Here is a 1,571-nt window from a genome sequence, read left to right on the forward strand (position 1 = left end):
GTTCAAAATACAAAGGGCACAGCAACTGCCTGTTCTAGCAACTCAAGGATATTATTTGGGTCAAGTTAAATGGCGTGCCACATTCTCAAAAGTGTACTGACGGCCCTGGGACAGACGACAGTCATGGATTATCTGACCAATCTGAGCCCCACCAGCCCGCAGTTTAATAGGTGGGAGATATCAACGTTCGGGCATGATGCCTTTGAAACCAGGGGCAGTGAATTCTGGCACCGGGGCGGGGGAGCTTGTCCAATGGGCCAGTGAACATGGGATGGACTTTGTGGGAGAGATAGGGATTCCGACTCATGCAGCAGGTCATGTGATTGATCTCACCTTCTCCAATGTAGCCTTTGCTTCCACTACAGTGCGTCAAGATCTACACTGCGGCTCAGATCACCAGTCTATGATCACTATGCTGCCAACAACACCTCAAACACAGCTGAGTGATGCTCGGATCAAGATCACAGACTCTCAGCTGGAGCCCTTTGCAGATCTTGTCAGAGGTCTCATGGTGGACATGCCTTGCCCAGAGGGGGTTGGAAATGTGGCACAGCTTGATGATCTGGCCCAGCACTTCACTCAGAGTCTTCTGGCTGCAGCTCAGGCAGTCAGTAAGCCAGCTCAACAAGGGCGGACCACAGCCCCCTGGTGGACAGCAGACTGCCGAAGAGCGCACCGAGAGCTCACCACTCACCAGACAGAGGCCGGGAAGCACCAGTTCAAGGATGCAGTGCGCAAGACCAAGCGTGCATACTGGAGGCAGGTGATCAATGAGCCAGAGATGGTAGAGACCTGTACCGGGTGGTGGCATGGCATAAGCTGGAACCCAACCTCAGAGCACCCCCTCTGGTGATTGAGGATCAGGTCATAGAAGAGACAGCCGCCAAAGCTGAGGCACTTCAACAAGCAATTCTGAAGCGATACAACTCAGCTGATGATCTGGAGTATGACCCACTGGATGATGAGCACTGGAGCGGCATGGGGAACCTGCCCTGGAACCCCCGGGTTGGGATGGAGGAGGTGGAGCGCAACACCATTGGGGTACAGAGCACCTCCCCAGGCACGGATGGAATCACAGTGCGGATGCTCAAAGCATGCTGGCAGCATGTGTCCCTCTTTATACAGCAGCTATACAACTGCTGCCTCCGGCTCTGCCACTTCCCACGAGCCTGGAAACTGGCAGAGGTGGCAATGATACCCAAGGTGGGTAAGAGGGATAGAAGCTCAGTCCGCTCCTGGAGGCCCATTGCCCTGCTTTCAGTAATCTCCAAAGGGCTGGAACGCATCATTGCAAGGCGACTGGCGTACACAGCACTCATTCACGGCATAGTCAGCCCACAGCATGGGGGGGCGCTGCCCAGACGATCTGCAATGGACCTGGTAGCTGCTTTCACTCATGAGGTGGAGGCAGCCTTCGCACAAAACAAGGAAGTGTCCATGGTCACAATGGATGTGCAGGGTGCCTTTGATGCTGTGCTGCGCAGGGGGCTGCTTCAGCGGATGGCGCAGCAGGGGTGGCCCCGTTATCGTCTGCAGCTCATTGACAGTTTCCTCACTGAACGCAGAGCTCA

The 1,571-nt window shown here is 55.1% G+C and overlaps 1 protein-coding gene across 1 annotated transcript; it reads left to right on the forward strand.

Annotated features, from left to right (window-relative positions):
• Positions 1-193: 193 nt before the first annotated feature.
• Positions 194-1,384, forward strand: HCAG_02574 (conserved hypothetical protein; the record flags this gene model as incomplete). The annotated part of the gene is made up of 3 exons (XM_001542353.1): positions 194-784; positions 865-1,203; positions 1,331-1,384. The coding sequence occupies 3 exons, from the start codon at positions 194-196 to the stop codon at positions 1,382-1,384; spliced, it is 984 nt and encodes a 327-aa protein (XP_001542403.1).
• Positions 1,385-1,571: the final 187 nt, after the last annotated feature.

The sequence above is a fragment of the Histoplasma capsulatum genome, genomic scaffold, assembly GCF_000149585.1.
Source record: "Histoplasma capsulatum NAm1 scaffold_2 genomic scaffold, whole genome shotgun sequence".
Taxonomy (NCBI): domain Eukaryota; kingdom Fungi; phylum Ascomycota; class Eurotiomycetes; order Onygenales; family Ajellomycetaceae; genus Histoplasma; species Histoplasma mississippiense.